Source organism: Bos taurus, chromosome 14 (assembly GCF_002263795.3).
Source record: "Bos taurus isolate L1 Dominette 01449 registration number 42190680 breed Hereford chromosome 14, ARS-UCD2.0, whole genome shotgun sequence".
Lineage (NCBI taxonomy): Eukaryota > Metazoa > Chordata > Mammalia > Artiodactyla > Bovidae > Bos > Bos taurus.
Window position 1 is genome coordinate 10,278,033 of NC_037341.1, and position 18,602 is coordinate 10,296,634.

At 46.5% G+C, this 18,602-nt stretch overlaps 1 protein-coding gene across 4 annotated transcripts in view; it reads left to right on the forward strand.

Moving 5' to 3' along the window:
- The window catches only part of ASAP1 (ArfGAP with SH3 domain, ankyrin repeat and PH domain 1), a 339,905-nt gene that overhangs the window by 13,625 nt on the left and 307,678 nt on the right, over positions 1 to 18,602 (forward strand). For 3 of the 4 annotated variants that reach the window (XM_015474408.3, XM_025001432.2, NM_175821.3), the window contains 1 exon segment: positions 18,242 to 18,327. In XM_015474408.3, coding sequence (XP_015329894.1) covers positions 18,269 to 18,327 — 59 coding nt within the window. In that variant the 5' untranslated portion in view covers positions 18,242 to 18,268. 4 annotated transcript variants of the gene reach the window in all.

Here is an 18,602-nt window from a genome sequence, read left to right on the forward strand (position 1 = left end):
CAAATAAAATGTATGTTTACACTATAGTCTATTAAGGGTGCAATGGCGTTATGTCTAAAAGAAGCCAATGTAGATACCTTAACTAAAAAATACATTATTGCTAAAAAGCTCTAACCATCATCTGAGCCTTCAGTAAGTCATAATGTTTTGCCATAGTAACATCAGAGATCACTGATCTTAGTGATACCAGGGTTCTTGGCTTTCTTAATCAATAGAAATTGATAAGAGACCAGACAAGAAATTCAGGCAAGGCTTTATTTAGTATTTATTTATTATTATTTCTTTATTTATTCTGGCCTGGAGAATTCCATGAACTGTATATAGTCCATGGGGTCGTTAAGAGTTGACTGCGTGACTTTCACTTTCACTGCAGCGGCGGGGAGCTAGAGCAGGCAATAATTTCCCCTACTCACTTGCTCATGGTGGAGTGAGCTGGTTCCTTATATGTGGTGAGGGTAGGGTAAGTGGAATTGTACAATATGTGACCCTTTGTGTCTGGCTTTTTTCCCTTAGCATAATGTGTCTAAATTTTTATCTTCCAAAAAAAATAAATAAATAAATTTTTATCTTCAGTTCAGTTCAGTTGCTTAGTCATGTCTGACTCTTTGCGACCCCATGGACTGCAGCATGCCAGGCTTCCCTGTCCATTGCCAATTCCCAGTGCTTGCTCAAACTCATGTCCATTGAGTCAGTGATGCCATCCAACCATCTCATCTTCTGTCATCCCTTTCTCCTCCTGCCTTCAGTCTTTGCCAGCATCAGGGTCTTTTTTCATAAGTCACTTCTTCGCATCAGGTGGCCAAAATATGGAGCTTCACCTTCCGTATCAGTCCTTCCAATGGATATTCAGGACTGATTTCCTTTTAGGATTGACTGGTTGGATCTCCTTGCAGTCCAAGGGACTCTCAAGAGTCTTCTCCAACACCACAATTCAAAAGCATCAATTCTTCAGTGCTCAGCTTTCTTTGTGGTCCAACTGCCACATCCATATGTGACTAGTGGAAAAACCATAGCTTTGACTATACAGACCTTTGTCAGCAAAGTAATGTTTCTGCTTTTTTTTCTTAGCATAATGATTTTGAAGTTCATCCATGGCGAAGCATGTATCAGTACTTCATTCCTTTTTATGACTGAACAATATTCCAGTGTATGAACCAGCCACATTTTATTTGTCTATTCATCAGTTGATAGACATTTGGGTTATTTAAAATTTACGACTATTGTGAGTAGTGCCTCTCTGAACATTCACCTGTAAATGTTTGTTTGAAAACCTTGTTTCAACTCTGGGGAATATACCTAGAATGGGATTGATGAGGCATCTGTTAACTCTGTATTTAAATTTATTGAGGACCTGCCAAGCTTTTCCAAAGTGGCTGAATCATTTTACATCCTCCTAGCAATATAAGAGGGTTCCATTTCTCCACATCCTTGCCAAGACTTGTTATTTATGTTTTTTGGTATGATAGCTGATCTAGTGGGTATCACATGGTGTGTCACTGTGGTTTGATTTGCATTTTCTTTCCTTTTTTTTTTTTAAGAAAATGTTTTATTATTTATTTACTTAGCTGCATCGGGTCTTAGTTGTGACACGCAGGACCTTCACTGCTGTCTGTGGGCTTCTCTCTAGTTGTGGCTTGTGGGTGCTGTTGCCCCATGGCATGGTATGTGGGATCCTAGTTCACCGATCAGGGATTGAGCTTGTGTCCCCTGCATTGGAAGGCAGATTCTCACCCACTGGACCACCAGAAGTCCCTGATTTGCATTTTGTAATGACTGATGCCTTTGAGCATCTTTGCTGTGCTTGTGGGTCATGTGAAGGGATGTTTAGGAAGGTGTGGGCAGGTGCAGGGAAGCTCCAGGAATAGTGTGGTGCCCAGGTCATGTGGCCCTGGGGCTCCTGTGTCATGCCCAGTTTGAGGGGTGGGGAGGGAACAGATGCTGGGACCTGAAGACAGGGAGGGCATGAGGAGGGTTTCTGACCAGAGCTCAGACTTGGGTTGAAGGTGGCAGCCAGTTCACAGTGGCCCCCAGAGAGGGAGCAGTGGTGGGTCCAGAGAGGGGCAGAAGGGGCAGAAGCCCTCCTGTCTCCTGCTGAGGGCTCCCTGTTGGCCAAAACCATCCTGCAGCAGAGGGAAGAGGGCCTTGCATTATTAGTCCCTAAAGGCCAATCTGGGACTTGGGAAAGGGGATGGTGGAGCATGAGGGACATGTAGCACAGAATTAGTGTCTGTTCCAGGAGGCCCCACTTCGTTTTCCTGTAGATCTTCAGATCCATCCTTCATCTTGCATTGACTTCTCCTTGAGGCTGGTAATGAGACGGGCTGCCTCCACCTCGAACATCTTTATTATAACATCCAGAAGAAGGGAGGAAACACCATTTCCAAAACCTCTTCTAGGAGATGGAGAAAGAGCCTCCGACTCTAGGTCTCCTTGATCCAAGTTGGGTCACATGCCTTTTAGAATACTCACTGGCAAAGTACTGGGAAGGTGTTCTTTTTAAGGTTTTATAGAGTCCACATTTTGTTTTATTTTTGTTTAAAAGGTGTTATTTTTCTTTAATTAATTTTTATTGCAGCAAAGTCATTTTACAGTGACCAGGAAAGTTTTGAACCAGCAGAGCCCGTTCCTGGGAGCTGCAGGAACACGCATCTCCTGGGAGAAGGGGGATCCCGAATGAAGTCAGGAATGAGGAAGGGTGCTGGGTGGAGCCCCATGGTGCCCTTACCTGGGGATTCTTTGGAACATCTGATAAGCTGGAGCCCACGATTTTCCCACTCCACCCCATACCGTGCCAGGGGCGAGACCAGAAGCTTGGACCAGGCTTCCGGGAGGGTTTACGCCCTGGCTGCTGAGTCATCTCCAGTCATACCAACCACCTCAGGCTTCAGGGTCTCCCAGGCCCGGTCATCCCTCCTCTGGTCCACATCCTTAACAGTGATTCCAGGGAGTAAGTCCAGACTCAGTTCAACTAGGAGTCCAGGAAATGGATTTTTTTTTGCAGATTTTAGGACAAAAGACAGAATTCTTAAAATCCACCCACTGGGCTTCCCTGGTGCTCAGTGGTAAAGAAACCACCTGCCAATGCCAGAGACATGGGTTCCACCCCTGGTCCAGGAACATCCCACTTGCCCTGGGGCAACTAAGCTCAGGTACCACAACTGTTGAGCCTGTGCTCTAGAGCCTGGGAGCTGCAACTGTTGAGCCCACCTGCAGCAGCTGCTGAAGCCCATGCATGTCCTCGAGCCTGCGCTCAGCAATAAGAGAGGGCACTGCAATGAGGAGCCCGCACACTGCAACTAGGGAGCTGCTCCCACTCATTGCAACTAGCGGAAAAACTCGAGCAGCAATGAGGACCTATCACAGCCAATAAGTAAATGAAAGTATTAAAGCAAAAAGCCAAACCACCCCCCCCCCACCACCTTTTGTATGATTCTGTGTATATGAAATCGCCAGAATAGGCAAATCTATAGAAACAGATAGTTACACTGTTCTTTTGCCAGGAGTGGGTGGAGGTGGAATTGGAGGGGAGTAACTGCTGATGAGTGAGGTTTCTTTTGGGGGCAACAGAAATATTCTAAAATCGACTAGGGTGATGGTCCCACAACTCTGTGAGTTATGTTTCAGACCGTGGAAGAGTGTCCTTTAAATCGCTATATTGTATGGTATGTGAATTATATCTCATCAAAGCTATTACAGAAGACAAGACACAAAAGCTCGGTCGGCTGCTATTCTTCTTGTTTTATTTAAAGCTGAGGTTGATTGCTGTTTTATTCCTTAATAATAGAAATTATTTGTGGCTTATACCATGTTTTTTTTTTTTTTTTTTACATTTCATTTATTTATTTTTGGCTACTCTGGGTCTTTTTTGTCTCATGGGCTTTTCTCTAGTTGTGGCCAGCGGGGCCCACTCTCTAGTTTTGGTGTGTGGACTTCTCTTGCTGCGGAGCACGGGCTCTGGAGCACTCGGGCTTCAGTAGTTGCAGCAAGTGGGCTCAGTAGTTGAGGCTCCCGGACCGTAGAGCGCAGGCTCAGTAGTTGTGGTGCACGGGCTTGGTTGGCCCACAGCGTCTGGGATCTTAGTTCCCTGACCAGGGATCGAACCCGTGTGCCCTGCATTGGCTCTGCCACTGAGCCACCTGTTTTCTTTATCCTCCCTCTTTCCTTCTTTATCTTTCTCTCTCTCTCTCCCCTACTTTCCTTCAGATGAGTACCTACGTCCCCTTAGTCTATGTGGGTCCTGTGGACATGACCCAGCCCTTCACCTGTATGGACCTGTGAGCAACACCCAGCCCGTGGAGTCTTCCAGCCCCTAGCCACAGGGCCGAGTTCAGGCCTGCATACACAGTCAGAGTCAACCCTGAGACTTTTATTAGAACCATGGGGAAAGAGATCTGGCCTTCCGCAGGGGTTGCTGAGCTCTGACTGCACATAGACCTGAAGGCCAGTGGCCCCCTGGGGGCAGAGCTGCCTGAAATACCCCCCATCACCCTTCCAGGAAGGCAGAACCAGCAGATGGAGACCAGCCTTGCCCTGACCACACGTGAGCCCCTGGATCTAGCCATGCCTGAAGTTACAGCCATTCCTGGACTTCTCAGTTTGGTCAGCCCAGCATCTCCCACTTCCCTTTTTTTTTTTAAAGCCAGTAGGTGTTGAGTTTTCTGTCTCAAGAAATCAGTCTAGGTGTGGCTTCTGCACACGTGGGCCCTCCAGGCTTACATGATTCAGAGGCCTGCTTTCCACAACAATCCCGGTGCTGTGAGGGGGAACTGATCCTTCCGCCCATCTCTTGTATCAGAGTGGGCCAGGAGGACCGCTTCCACAGAGGAAACAGGCTGCTGCTGGAACGTCCTGTGGCCCAGCACACCGAGTCCTTTGTGAGGCCCCGGATGGTATCTGGGTCCGCCCTGCGGCCTGTTGTGCCCGCACAGGTCAGCCTGCACGCATTCCTCGGTTGCAGGCCAGCGTGTGTGTGTGTGTGTGTGTGTGTGTGTGTGTGTGTGTGTCTGTGTCTGTGTGTGTGTGTGTGTCTGTGTGTCTGTGTGTGTGTGTGCGTGTGTGCAGCTGGGCATGGATGTGTCCTGGAGTATGGCCTTCATTCATGGCCTGTCGTCCCTTTTCTTCTCTCTTTCCTTGTTGGTTATAACTTTTAAACCATTGGAGTCACACTCACTCAAGATTTTCGGTGTGACAAGGGGGAAGGGTGCCCATGTCCACTCAGCTGCCATGTCGCCAGAGTGAGAAACGTCTGATATTCTTTCTGTTCCGTCTCCCTGGTTCCTGGGAAACACAATTGTTTTGAGACCTGGGCCTTATCCTTCTCATTTTGCTTCTGAGGCTTTGAGGAGCCAATGGACTTTCCATTAGAGGGTTTTATCTCCAAAGCAGGTAGAAGGGCCCAAATCCCCAGCTACTTTGGGCTGCAAATATTCCCGCCTCAGACTCAGGTCCTCATGGTTCTTTGTCATTTAAGGGAGTTGGGGAAGGTGAGGAGCCTTGATTCTAAGAGAAGTTGAGTTCACACAAGGCCCCAGAAGATGATGCTTAAGGGTGACCTACGTTTATTGTTGTTTAGTCCCTAAAGTCGTGTCTGACTCTTTTGCGACCCCATGGCCAGTAGCCCCAGCCAGACTCTGCTGTCCATGGGATTTCCCAAGCAAGAATACTGGAGGCAAGAATTGTATTGTTCAGTTGCTAAGTCATTTCTGACTCTTTGCAACTCCATGGATTGTAGCATGTCAGGCTTCCCTGTCCTTCCCTGTCTCCTGGAGTTTGTTCAAATTCATGTCCACTGAGTCAGTGATGCTATCTAACCATCTCATCCTCTGCCACCCCCTTCGCCTATTGCCTTCAATCTTTCCCAGCATCAGGATCTTTTTCAATGAGTTGGCTCTTCACATCAGGTGGACAAAGTATTGAAGCTTCAGCATCAGGCCTTCCTATGAATATTCAGGATTTCCTTTAGGATTGACTAGTTTGATCTTCTTTCAAGAATATTGGAGTGCCTTTTCGTTCTGTAGGGGATCTTCCCCGACCCAGGGATCGAACCCACGTCTTCTGCATCATCAGGCAGAGTCTTTACCACTGAGCCACCAGAGAAGCTGAGTTATGTTTGAGACAGAGACAAAGCAGGAGGCTTGCAGGACTCCATGACACTTTTAGCTGATGTTGACCGGTTGGCAGCTGTACTCTGGTGGGAAATTAGAGTGTGCTTCCAAGTCTTGGTGTGAGGGTGTTTGTTTAGGTGGTCATTCATTCATTCAGTGAACATTGACTAAGCCAGACACTGTGCTAGCCACAGGGTCTCCTGGTTTCCCCGAAGTCTTCTCTGGGAGAGTAATGGTAGAGGTGGGACTCTTTGCTCACAGCTCTGTTGTGCCTGCCTGGGTGATTTTCCCAGGGCCTTCCAGTCTGGCAGGCATCCTGGATTTGGTGACTCCACTGGTGGGGACCTCAGGGGCGCGGGGAGTGGACTCAAGCCTGCCGTGAGTCAGTTGCATCCAGATGCAGCATCCTGCTATGTCACTTGCCATACCTCAGAGGCAAATAGCTATGAAATAGAGAAGACTTACATCCTCAGGAGAAGGAAAGAGTCTTGACTCTGGAGAAACTTCATTTTGAAATGAAGTCTTAGAGACATTGGCTGATCCTTCTAGGTTTACAGGCAGTAAAATTCCTAAGATGGATTTCCAGACAGAAGTTTGAGGATTGGGGTTTTCTTGGTCACGAGGCTTCCTCAGGGTTGGGCTGGGAGGTAGTTTCTTCTCGGGCTTCCTGTTCGACTGGAGGTGGTGGAGTGGCAGGGAAAGCTGGTGTTGGTCACATGTATACTTCCCTGTAGTTTAAGGGAACCCCTAGTTTCTCATTCTGGCAGCTCATACAGAAGTCTTTCTGATGCTTCTCCTGATTATTTCACTCTTATTCTGACCATGTGTTCGGTCAACAGGTGTCACTGAGCACCTATGAAGCATATTGTGTTATCCTGTCTTGACAGCATTACTGAGTCTTAGACACAAATCACATCTGCCTTCAAGAATGAGATGAAATCAATCAGCCAGGCCTCTCTTTGCAGTCACCCCTGCTCATCCTTTTCTCTGCCAGACTGTCCTTTGTCTCTTGCAATGCCATCTCCTTCCTGGAAGCATTCCTTGATTGCATCTGCCCCTCTGTCACCATTCAGCAAATACTGCCATATGCCTAGGGGAAGGCAATGGCACCCCACTCCAGTACTCTTGCCTGGAAAATCCCATGGATGGAGGAGCCTGGTAGGCTGCAGTCCATGGTGTTGCTAGAAGTCGGACACAACTGAGCAACTTCACTTTCACTTTTCACTTTCATGCATTGGAGAAGGAAATGGCAACCCACTCCAGTGTTCTTGCCTGGAGAATCCCAGGGATGGAGGAGCCTGGTGGGCTGCCGTCTATAGGGTTGCACAGAGTTGGACTGAAGCGACTTAGCAGCAGCAGCAGCAGCAGCAGCCGCCATATGCCTGCTGCATGTCAGCCCCTGGACAATGGCTTTGGGGGTCAAGATCAGAGATTTAGAGGAAAATTTAAGTCATGGTTCCTGTCCCAGAGGAACTTCTCATATTGAACATAATCATGGGAGCAATGTTAGCCTTTGGATTGGGAGGTTTCCAGTATGTACCTGCAGTATTGTGTTAGGCTTCCCTGGTGGCTCAGTGCTAAAGAATCTGTTTGCCAATACAGGAGACACAAGTTCAATTCCTAATCCGGGAAAATCCCACATGCCACAGAATGTCTCAACCCGTGTACCACAACTACTGAGCCTGTGCTCTGGAGCCCAGGGGTGTAGCCCCCGCTCAATGAAGCTAGAGAAAAGCCTGTGTAGCAGTGAAGATGCAGCACAGCCAGAAGTAAAATAAGTGAATAAATTTTAGAAAAGTATTGTATTACTGAGGGCTTCCCTTGTGGCTCAGATGGTTAAGAATCCACCTGCAATGCAGGAGACTTGGGTTCGATCCCTGGGTCGGGAAGATCCCCTAGAAAGGCTACCCACTCCAGTATTCTGGCCTGGAGGATTCCATGGACTGTGTAGTCCATGGGGTGCAAAGAGTCAGCCACGACTGAGCGACTTTAACTTCACTTCACTTCATTGTATTATTGGGACTTCCCTGGGGTCCAGTGGTTAAGATTACGTGCTGCTAATGCAGTGGGTGTGGGTTTGATCCCTGGTCAGGGAACTAAGATGCCACGTGCCGTGCGGCACTGCTGAAAGATTTTTTTAAAGGTATTGTGTTATTATGCTATGTCTATTATTCATTTGGTTTTCCAGTGGTGAAGAATTCACCTGCTAATGCAGGAGGCACAGGCTTGATCCCTGGGTCAGGAAGATGCCCTGGAGAAGGAAATGACACCCCACTCCAGTATTCTCACCTGGGAAATCTCATGGACAGAGGAGCCTGGCAGGCTCCAGTCCATGCGGTCACAAGGAGTCGGACATGACTGAGTGACTGAGCACACACGCATATTATTCATTTATTAAAAGTACCACTCATTTACTCTTCAACTGTGTATCTAGTCCTAGAAATTGGAACCCTTGTGCACTGTTGGTGGGTTTGTAAGATGGTGCAGTCTCTGTGGAAAACAGCGTGGCAGTTCTTCAAAAATTAAAACTAGAATTACTGTATGACCCAGCAGATCCACCTCTGGGTGTATATATATATATCCAAAAGAATTGAGGTCCCAAAGAGATGCTTGAACATCCATGTTCACGGCGGCCTTATTCACCCTTATTCAGCCATCAATAGCTGAATGGATAAACAAAATGTCATATGTACATATAATGGAATATTATCGAACCTTAAAAAGGAAGAAAATTCTGATACATGCTGTGACATGGATGAATCTTGAGGACGTCATGCTAAGTGAAATAAACCAGTCTCAAAAAGACAAATGCTGTATGGTTCCACTCACGTGAGGTATCTACAGTAGTCAGATTCATAGAAATAGAAAGTAGAATGGTGGTTGCCCAGGGCTGGAGGGAGGAGGTATGCGGAGTTATTGATAAATCGTGTAGTTTCATTTTTATAGAATGAGATAGTTCTGGAGATCTGCTGTTATAGCAATGTGAATATACTTAACACTGCTGAACTATGTACTTGAAGATGGCTAAAGTGGTAAATTCTATGTCATGTGTTTTTTTTTAACCACATAAAATAATAATAAAAAAAAATGTATCCAGTCTTTTTTCCCTTTCTTGTATGTGCAGTTGTGTCGAACTCTTTGTGATCCTATGGACTGTAGCCCTCCAGCCTTCTCTGCCCATGGGATTTCCCAGGCAAGAATACTGGAGTTGATTGCCTTTTCCACCTCCAGGAGATCTTCCTGACCCAGGGATTGAACCCACGTCTCCTGCATTATGCTAGCTGTTGTTATTATTTTTTCAGTTATTATTTAACCTGTCAAAGCTGTTGTCTCCTCTCGAAGATGGGGCTCATATCGCAGCTGTGCTTCTCACTGCGGGAAACTGGTGAAGCGTGAGCACAAGCGAAGGTGGAAGAGTGCCTGGTGCCCACGCAAGCCCTTCATGGTGCCCTGTGAGCACTGGGCAGTGGGGGCTTCCTGCAGGGGGATGAATACCTTTCCACGCAAAGTCCTTTCCATCCCAATTCCCTTTTCCTTGGGCAGGACGGAGCCCAGGCCTTGGTCGTGGCCCCCCTGACTGTCCCCTGCAGCAGGATGACCAGCTGCAGGAGCCACGTCTACGGCACTGGCCTTGCTGAGAAGCCAGCAAGTCGGGACCCTGGGCTGCTGACGTCCTTTCTACTTGTGGGTTGTCACTGGAGGGGAGTTTATCCATCATACATCTGCTTACATCTTTGTGTGATGGCCACATCTGAAGAGTAGTAGTTCTCTGGCACTTGTCCAGTTGCTCAGTCATGTCTGACTCTTTGTGACCCTGTGGATTGCAGCATGCCGGGCTTCCATGTCCTTCAGCATCTCCTGAAGTTTGCTCAAACTCATGTCCATCGAGTCGGAATTGCCATCCAACCATCTCATCCTCTGTCGTCCCCTTCTCTTCCTGCCTTCAGTCTTTCCCAGTGTCCAGCTTTTTCTACTGAGAGCACATTCTCCGGCAGGAGGTCCCAGTGCTGCTTGCCGTAGGATGCACTTGGACATTCATGGACTTGTGGGCACCCTCGTAGTGTGAAGGGCACCATCAGTGTCTTCTCCCATCCGCATTTACCAGAAGAAGACACAGTCTCACTGAAGTGAAGCTCATGGCCTGGGGTCGCACAGCAGTTAGCGGGGAGAATCAGTGCTGCAATGGAAGCTTTCCTACTCCAAAGACTGTCCTCTTTCCAGCGCTTGGGAAATTCCCCCAGCACAGGGCTGCCTGCTGCTCCTTCTCCTACGCAGCGAGCCCGGGGGGCAGCCACACAGATGGCTCTGCGCTCAGTGTGCTTGCTGATGGTAAACACGCAATTGTTTGCAGGGACCTGCATCATACTGTTAAAACAGTTGGTAGCACAACAGACCCTAGGCACCCGCAGATTTCACACACCGTGCTTGCAGTTCTTCCCAGGGGACCCCAGGAAATGTGTAAATTTTGAGGTGGCACAGACTGAGTTGGACCTGCTTCTGCATTGTGTGGGGAGCAGGCACTGTGGTGAATGAGGCCTTCTGCACACAGTTCTGAAGCTTACTCGGTGGTTCTCTTCTCAGCTCCCTGAGCTTGTTTCCCTGGCATTCACGTATGTTAAGGTTCACACAGTTCTCAGGATGCAACATTTTAAGATTCTGAGAAGTTATTATTCACCTGCAGTGCATAGGGTCCTATGGCACCCAGCACTTTTTCTCATTGCCCAGGAGGTAGTTTGGTTAAGGTCTGATTCTCTTAACCACGGGCTCTAAGCAGAGCCTGGGTCTATTTTGCTGTGTGTGTGTGTGCGCGCGCGTGTGTGTGTGTGTGCACGCGCGTGCTCAGTTCCTCAGTCATGCCCAACTCTTTTGCAACCCCATGGACTTTATAGCCCACTAGGCTTCTCTGTCCATGGACTTTTCCAGGCAAGAATACTGGAGTGGGTTGGCATTTCCTCCTTCAGGAGATCGTCCCGACTTAGGGATCGTACCCTCATCTCTTTTGTCTCCTGCATTGGTAGGCGGATTCTTTACCACTGTGCCACCTTTGCTGACCATTATTACATCCTTGGCACTTAGCTTAACAAACATTTTTTCAGTAATTGAATGGAGGGATTTTCCAACAGGTGACTGTCATTTACAGGAAGCTCTTGCCAATGGGACATGGCATGCAGTAGGCACTTGCTCATTGTTTGTGAGGCAGGTCCTACATTTTGTTCACACCCAGATTAGGTCACTTGTGAGAGTTTATTCTGTCCTCTGTATCCCTGTCCCCCGGCACCCACTTGACTGCGGTCTCAGACTACCCAACCTGGCCTCCTGACTGTGGCCTAGTGTGCAGCCCACCCAGAAACATGGTCTAAGACATGAACACAGTCATCATGAGTTTATAATCCAGCCAGACAGTGTACTCAGTAGATTTCCCTGTGCTATACCTTCGGTTCTTAGTTATCTGTCTTATTTATAGTCTTGTGTATATGTCCATCCCAATCTCTCAGTTTACCCCTCCCTACCCTGTTAAGCCCTGGTAACCATAAGTTTGTTTTCTACATCTGTGATTCTGTTTCTGTTTTGTGGATAAGTTCATTTTACCCTTTTGTTTTTTTTAGATTCCGCTACAAGTGATATCATATGATAGTTGCCTTGCTCTGTCTGACTGACTTCTCTCAGTATGACAGTCTCTAGGTCCATCCATGTTCTGCAGATAGCAGTCTTTCTTTCTTTTTTATGGCTGAGTAATATTCCATTGTATATATGTACCACATCTTCTTTATCCATTCCTCTGTGGATGGACATTTAGGCTGCTTCCATGTCCTGGCTATTGTAAACAGTGCTGCTTTGAACATTGGGGTGCATGTATCTTTTTGAACTATGGTTTTCCCCAGGTATATGCCCAGGAGTGGGAGTGCTGGTTCAGACAGTAGCTCTATTTTTAGTTTTTTAAGGAACCTCCTCAGTGTTCTCCATAGTGACTGTACCAATTTGCATGCCCACCAACAGTGTAGGAGGGTTCCCTTTTCTGGAGAAAGCTGCTTGAAGGAGAAGGCATTTTGAGTGGGGATAGACAAGCTAGGCTTCCAGTAGATAAGAGGAAGATTGGTAGAAATATGTACTCAGGCTATTTCCTTTCTGTTCCTGGTTTTCTAACTATGATTTCTACAAAACAGGAAAGAGTCTCATCAGTAAATAGGAAAAGTGTTTGCTGGATGTTATGGGAACAAAGAAAACTGTCCAAACTGTAGTCAGCTGCAGGCGACTCCAGTTCACAACATCCTCCGTAAAAGGATATGAATCTCCTCATCGGTGAAGTCACTTCTGTTGAATAAAACTCAACACCTATTTGGAGATTGGCAGTAAAGAAGGGCTGAGGTGCCCAATGACTTATGTCCCTGTTTCTGCCTGGCGTGCAGTAATCGCTGTCTGGAATGACATACTGTGGGACACAAAATAGAATTTCAATGGAAAAAGCAGAAATGTGGGTGGATAAAAATTAAGATGCTTGATGGTAATGAATTCTGGTTCACTCTGGCAGGTACTTGCTCTAAATCTTTCTTCACTGGTGGCAGGGGGAAATGAGAGGTTATGGAGAAGAGCAAGGGGGTTGATAACACACATTCATTCACTTCTCTGGTGCGTATGTATCGAGCATCTACTTACGGATGCTGTGTGTTCCCAGCCTGTGTCCTTGAGCGCACCCTGGAAGGTCTTGCAGACAGTGCCTGTTCCATGGAACGGCTTCCATCTCTCTCTGAGGCCATTCCCTGGCTGTACTCGGCCAGGGAGGCATGGAGTTTATGCATAAATATCTCAGCTTCCTTACCCCTGGGAGGCAATTTTGAGGTGTGTTCTCATCTCTCATGGGGTCCCCAGTGGACTTGGGCTCCAGGTGCGGAAGTAGTAAGCGCCTGACCTCATGTAAAGTTCCTTAACCTGTGAGTTTCAGATTCTTGTAGGATGGTTGTGTGAATTAAACAAGATGATACTATTACTACCGCTACTACCAGTTACTGTTTGGCTTGGTGCTTGAACTTCAATTATCCCAGTTTTAAAGATGAAGAAACTGAAGTATGAAAGAATAAATAACAGAGGCACAGTCTGAGTTCTAATACAGATGCGCTTGTTCTAAGGGGCCAACTTTTAGTTATAAACCAAACTGTTAGAGTACAAGGTCTAGCAAGGAAATTGCCATTATTATTATTACTAGCAAGTGCCCAGCATATAGTTGGTGCTCCATTTATTTGTGGAGTTAAAAAAAAAAAGAATGTCAGTAAAAAAAGAAAAGAAAAAAAAGTGAGCACCAGTCTTTGAATGGAGTCAGAATTCTGGATCAAAAAGTATTTGTGATTAGATGAAAAATAAAAGAGGGGGTAGGGATTCTCCAGCAGGTCAGGGATTAGGACTCAGTGCTTTCCCTGCCATGGCCCAAGTTCAGTCCCTGGTTATGGAACTAAGATCTTGCAAGCTCTTCATTGTGGCCAAAAAAAAAAAAAAAAAAAAATGAATGAATGTTAGTTCCTTGAGATTATGAATTTTTTTATTTTTGGCTTTGTCTTCCCTGCCAAAGAGTGGTAGGTCCAAAACAAATATTCCTTGAATGAATGAATATGGATTTTTTTTTAAAGTTGCTGATATTTCCCTAGTTATTTGACTTACAAAAACCAGTCCCAGAAAGGAAACAGCCTTAAAAATATTCTTTCTCTCTAGGTGTTGGGATACTGAAATATTTTATTTTCATGCCTTATTATTTTTCATGATGGACTTGGATTACTTTATAACTGGAAAGAAATAATCTCTGTTTGAAGAAACAATCAGTCTCAAAGCATAAATGGTTTCAGAGCAGCGTGAGTGTGACACTGACCTATACGTAGATGCTAACCTAATTCGAGTGAGCTCAGAGTCGAGGAAGCAGGATGGGAACTGACTTTGGTGTCAAAGCAGTTTCACACACCATCTCTCTGGGGGTTCATGCCAGTCTAGTGACGTAGGTCAGGCCAGGATGCATGTGAGTGCTAAGGCGCTTCAGTCGTGTCTGACTCTTTGCGACCCTATGGACTGTAGCCCACCAGGCTCCTCTGTCCAGGGCATTCTGCAGGCAAGAATACTGGAGTATGCCATCCTCCAGGGGATCTTCCTGACCCAGGTATCAAACCCACATCTCTTGTGTCTCCTTCTGCATTGCAGGTGGATTCTTTACTGCTGAACCAGGCTAGGAGAGTGACCTCATTTCACAAACAAGGGACCCGACAGCCAAAGAAGCTCACTGACCAGGACAAGGCTCTGTTTTGGGGCCTAGCTGGCTTGGGACTCAAGGCATTTAAGTTTAATTCCAGTGACCCTTCACTCTGTCCCTGCAGCCCTTTGTGAAGACACATTCAAGAAAGTGGGACAAGGACAGAGGTGGATTGGTGGACCAGCGACTCATGTGACAGTGGTCTCTGAGCATCTTTGAGTTCTTTTAAGGAGAAAAAGTCTGATTAGACTTTGTGAGTCAGACAACAACCTGGGTTGGAATCCCAGTTCTGCCAACACACTGTCCTGGACATACTGTTGCATATCTCTGAGCCTCTGTGTTTCCGTCTGTAAAGCTGGTCTGATGTCTGCCCAGCAGGATTGTTGTCAGGGTCAAATTGGCACCAAGCAGGAGTGTTTTCTTCAAGAGGTGGCTTTGCTGATTGTTATCACACCTGTGCTGTCTGTGTGCAAGGCTGTCTTTTTTTTCCAGTCATATTGATATTCACTGGTGTCCATGAATTAGTGTTCCCATGTGTATCAGTCAGGTTTTGCTGAGTAACAAAAACCTCAGAATTGCAGTGACTTGCTTGACAGCCAGTGTGTATTTTCACACTCGTGGGTCTGTGGGTCGGTTGTGATCTGGCTGATCTAGGCTGGGCTTGGCTAGCTCAGGCTGGACTTCAGATGGGGTTCCCTGCAGGGTCAAGACTGAAAGGCAGCAGTTGAAAAGGACTAGTGAAACCACCTCCCCTCGTGGCGCATCGCAGAGGGAAGGGATAGACTTGGGAGCAGTACATTGTCGCTTCCGTCCGAATTTTGTTGTAAATGAGTCATCAGCGGGCCAGTCTAGAATCCAGTGAGAAAGAACAACAAGAACCACCAACCACCACGGTGGGAAGGACTGCAGAGTCACATGCTGAAGGGCAGGGATGTATAATTGAAATTCAGATTGAGAGTGAAGAATAGGAGAAATGATCCAGCCTAGACACTGCCTTAATTGTTTGCTTGAGTGGAGCAAGGAAAGCAAAGGAAAGGTAAGACAAGAGGTGGGCCGGGAGAGGCTCTGATCATTTATGCCAGTACAGGGTCTTGTTTTTCATGTACATATAGCATGTTAAGTTGTGGTCGGGAGGTGAATGTTATGGAAGATCATGCCCTGTGATTCTGGAGGGCAGTATATGTTTATGCTATGCCTGTACCTCACTGCCTTAATTATTCCCGCTTTGCCGCTTTGTAGTAGGTTTTATTTAATTCCTTATTTTGGACTGTGCTAGGTCTTTGTTGATGCACATGGACTTTTTCTAGTTTCATAGCGGGGTCCACTCTCTGTTTTGGTGCTTGGGCTTCTCATTGCGGTGGATTCTCTTGTTGCAGAATACAGACTCTTGTGAGCTCAGTAGTTGTGGCTCACGGGCTTATTTGCCCTACAGCACGTGTAATCTTCCTGGACCAGGGATCGAACCCATGTCCCCTGCGTTGGCAGGGGGATTCTTAACCACTGGACCACCAGGGGAGTCCTGTAGGACACTTTGAAATTGGGAAATGTGAGTCCTCCAGATGGTTTTGGCTTTCCTGAGTTTGTTGCTTTTCCATATCAATTTTAGGATAAGACTACCAATTCCCATCCAATTTAAATGTATGACTCAAAGTTCAGGAAGTCAATCACTGTTGGCATCTAGAGTTGAAGAACGTGGTTTGATCATTTATCCAACAAATATTTGTTAATACTGTGCTGGACACCACTGTGTGGTCTGGCGATACAACCAGAAAATCCAAACATTATCTTTGTGTACTCACATGACTTGCTATCAAAGCAGATGTTAATCAGTTCTCATGTGAATAACGTAGAGTTAATAACTGAGATAAATTCTGTGATCTAATCTAGAGGAGTAGGAAGAGTTTGCCTGAGGAAGTAAGATTTAAAGAAGTACAGGAGTTAACTAGGCATAGTCAATGAGGAAGCCTTACAGGCAGAGGGAACAGCAGGCACAAAAGACCTGAGGTTGGAGGACTGTGGCAAGTTGTAGGATTTGAAAGAAGGTTGGGTGGTTACAGCAGTGCGCCAGCTGCCTGGGTGGACAAGGTGAGGTCAGGGAGGAGGTGGGTAGAAGTCTGAGTATGTTAATTTTTTAAATTATTTTAGGGAGCTCTTTTTGCTTTTATTTATTTTAAAACAATTTCGGCTGTACCACATGTCATGTGGGATCTTAGTTTCCCAACCAGGTATAGAACCCATGCTCCCTGCAGTGGAAGTACAGATTCTTAACCCCTGGACCACCAGGGGAGTTCCTGTCGGTTGATTTTTATCTGGAAGCACTGAGAAGCCATTGAAGAATGTTAAGCTGTAGATGAAGAGATGACATGATCAGATTTGTGTTTTAAATTATTTTGAATATCGTGTTAAGTTGCTTCAGTCGTGTCCAACTCTTTGCGAGCCTATGGACTGTAGCCCACCAGGCTCCTCTGCCCGTGGGATTCTCCAGGCAAGAATAATGGAGTGGGTTGCCATGCCCTCCTCCAGGGGATCTTCCTGACCCAGGGATCAAATCTGCTTCTCCAGAGTCTCCTGCATTAGCAAGGAGGTTCTTTACCACTAGCGCTCCTGGTATTAGCCAGTTGTATTCGGATCTGGGATTTTTTGCTGTTGTTGTTAAAAAACATTTTAAACATTTATGAGACTATTGGGTGGTATCAAGGAATTATCATCTTTTTAGGTGTGGTAAAGGTATTGCTGTTATATTTTTGTAAAAGACCTTATATAGCAAACATGCTGTAATGTTAATGACTGAAATAAGATGTCTAGAGCTTGCTTCTAAATAACTGTGGAGAGCGGAGGGGTTAGAGTGTGGATGGAGTAGGATTGATTATACGTCGATGGTGATTGGGGCTGGGCAGTGGGGATCTCTACTGTTCTGTCTGTATAAAATTCTGCACAGTAAAACATAAAAAGGAAAAGATTGTCCTGGCTTTAGTGTAGGGGATCAGATTTCAGAAGGAGAAATGGTGACGAGGGGAGACCAGTTGTAGGTAGGTGTAGTTGTAGTCGCCCAGGTTGAGAATGATGGAGTCTGGTCCAGGGCTCTGCGGGTGGAGACGGAGAGGCACAGGCCGAGAATATACCTAGGAAGAGACACGTGACTTAGGGCTGGGTTGGATATAGGAGTAATGGAGATGCTGCTTCCAGTGTGTCCCTGGGTTTCTGGCCCCAGATGAAGTTACCACTCTGAACTAGGGATCACTGGAGAAGAATCAAGCAGGTCCTTTGACTTCTCTTGTTTTCACACCCCCCACCTCTGTTTCCTCTCCATTCCAAAAATATTGAAGCTGTTCCCTTATGTAACACTTTTAATCCCAGACTTCCTGTGCTCTGTGCACTCAGCAATTAATTAAGCTTTGGTATGCATGAATTAATTAAAATCCTGTCTCCGGTTCAGAGGGGTTGTCCTGAAATATAGAGATTCGTGTATATATCTACCTTCTTCTTGGGGTTGATTGCCTTGGATGGGGGAACTTTTCTACTTCCCCATGGGCACACAGCTGTGGCTGTCTGTCTGTCTGTCTGCTGTACCTGTCAGCACAATTTAATTTCATGTTTCGGAGCCCAGGTCTGGAGATGTTAATGACTTGTAAATTGCTCTCCAACGTAGAGCTAGAAATAGAATGCAAGAAGGATTCCAGAGCACTTGCGCACATTTACTGATGGAGATGTCAGCCCCAAAGTGGATTTCTGAAACAGTGGTTTCCCAGCTGTCTTCCTTCCCATTCCTGGATGGCCACTGTGGAGTGGGAATATTCCTAACAAGGGTGCTGGCCTCCAGATGAAATCACGTGTTGGTCTGAGACAGTGTCTTCTGTCTAAGCCCTGCTGTATGACTCTTGTCTCCTTTTTTCTCGTCCCCCCCATCCAGGTAATTTTCTGATGTGACGGCTGAGACATGAGATCTTCAGCCTCCAGGCTCTCCAGTTTTTCATCAAGAGATTCGCTATGGAATCGGTGAGTGGTCCAAAGAGCCCAGCCTGGGAAATGTGGAGGGATGCTTTTGGGAGGTTGAAATGCAGAATTTGACCAGACTCAAGCCCTGGAAGCTGCAAGAGACACCACGAGCGTGGATGTTAGTGGCGACCAGATCTTTGGCATTTGTAGAACTGCAGGCTTTTTGATGTGTCTCCTGTGTGCAGTGGGAAAGGTGGTGTGGCACCTGAATGAAGTCAGGAATGATAACAGAACAGCACTGTCAACAGTAATAAGTGCTGGTGTAGCCGAGTGGC